General features: G+C 40.2%; 1 protein-coding gene across 1 annotated transcript in view; it reads right to left on the reverse strand.

The window, feature by feature from the left end:
• Positions 1-689, reverse strand: part of CNTN5 (contactin 5) — a 923,854-nt gene that overhangs the window by 475,985 nt on the left and 447,180 nt on the right. Inside the window, exon 5 of the mRNA XM_006027993.1 lies at positions 349-567. Coding sequence (XP_006028055.1) covers positions 349-567 — 219 coding nt within the window. The remainder of the gene's footprint in view (positions 1-348; positions 568-689) is intronic.

The raw sequence follows: 689 nt of genomic DNA on the forward strand, positions 1-689 counted from the left end.
TGCCTTTCAAATATACAGCATTAGTCTGAGTAGATCAAATTGGATTGTAGTGCAATTTCAATCCACTTCTGGCTTCCCACACTTATGTTGTAAAGACTGTAATGAAATAAATAAATAGATACATTTAGGGAACTGTAGGAGAGAATGTTTACAATGCTGGCTTTCAGGTTAATCTGGGGAAACTAAAAGGAAATAATTTCTTCCTTATTGCAGTTGTTTCCTAAAATCCAACTGTGCCAAAGAGAGATACTGAAACGAATGAATAAAATTATATTGGTTTGAAAAAATATCAGTGCCCATGAAAAATGCATATTCCCTTCAAAGTTTTAAAGGGAAAACCAGACTTACCATCATGTCTAAAGGCCTCTGAGAAGTGATAGAGGTTTGTTGGTGAGTGGTACTGTTGCGCTGCTCCTCTCCAGCTTGGTGAAGATACGCTTCCTAATGAAGGGCTGCTTGATCGTGGTCGGCTCTTAGAACTAAACGAGGCTGAAGATGAACCACCAGCTCTAATTCTTAGGATAGCAGCATATGAAGTAGGGAGGCCTGGAACAGCTTCTGAACAGTCTGTAAAAGAAGCAGTGAATTCTGAGTAGAAGCTAAGTGAAAAAAAAAAAAGAAGAAAAAAAGAAGCATCAAAAAGCAACTCCCCCCCCCCCCCCCCCCCCCCACCACTCTTTGTCCAAGCA

Source organism: Alligator sinensis, unplaced genomic scaffold (assembly GCF_000455745.1).
Source record: "Alligator sinensis unplaced genomic scaffold, ASM45574v1 scaffold18_2, whole genome shotgun sequence".
In the NCBI taxonomy this organism is placed as follows: Eukaryota; Metazoa; Chordata; order Crocodylia; family Alligatoridae; genus Alligator; species Alligator sinensis.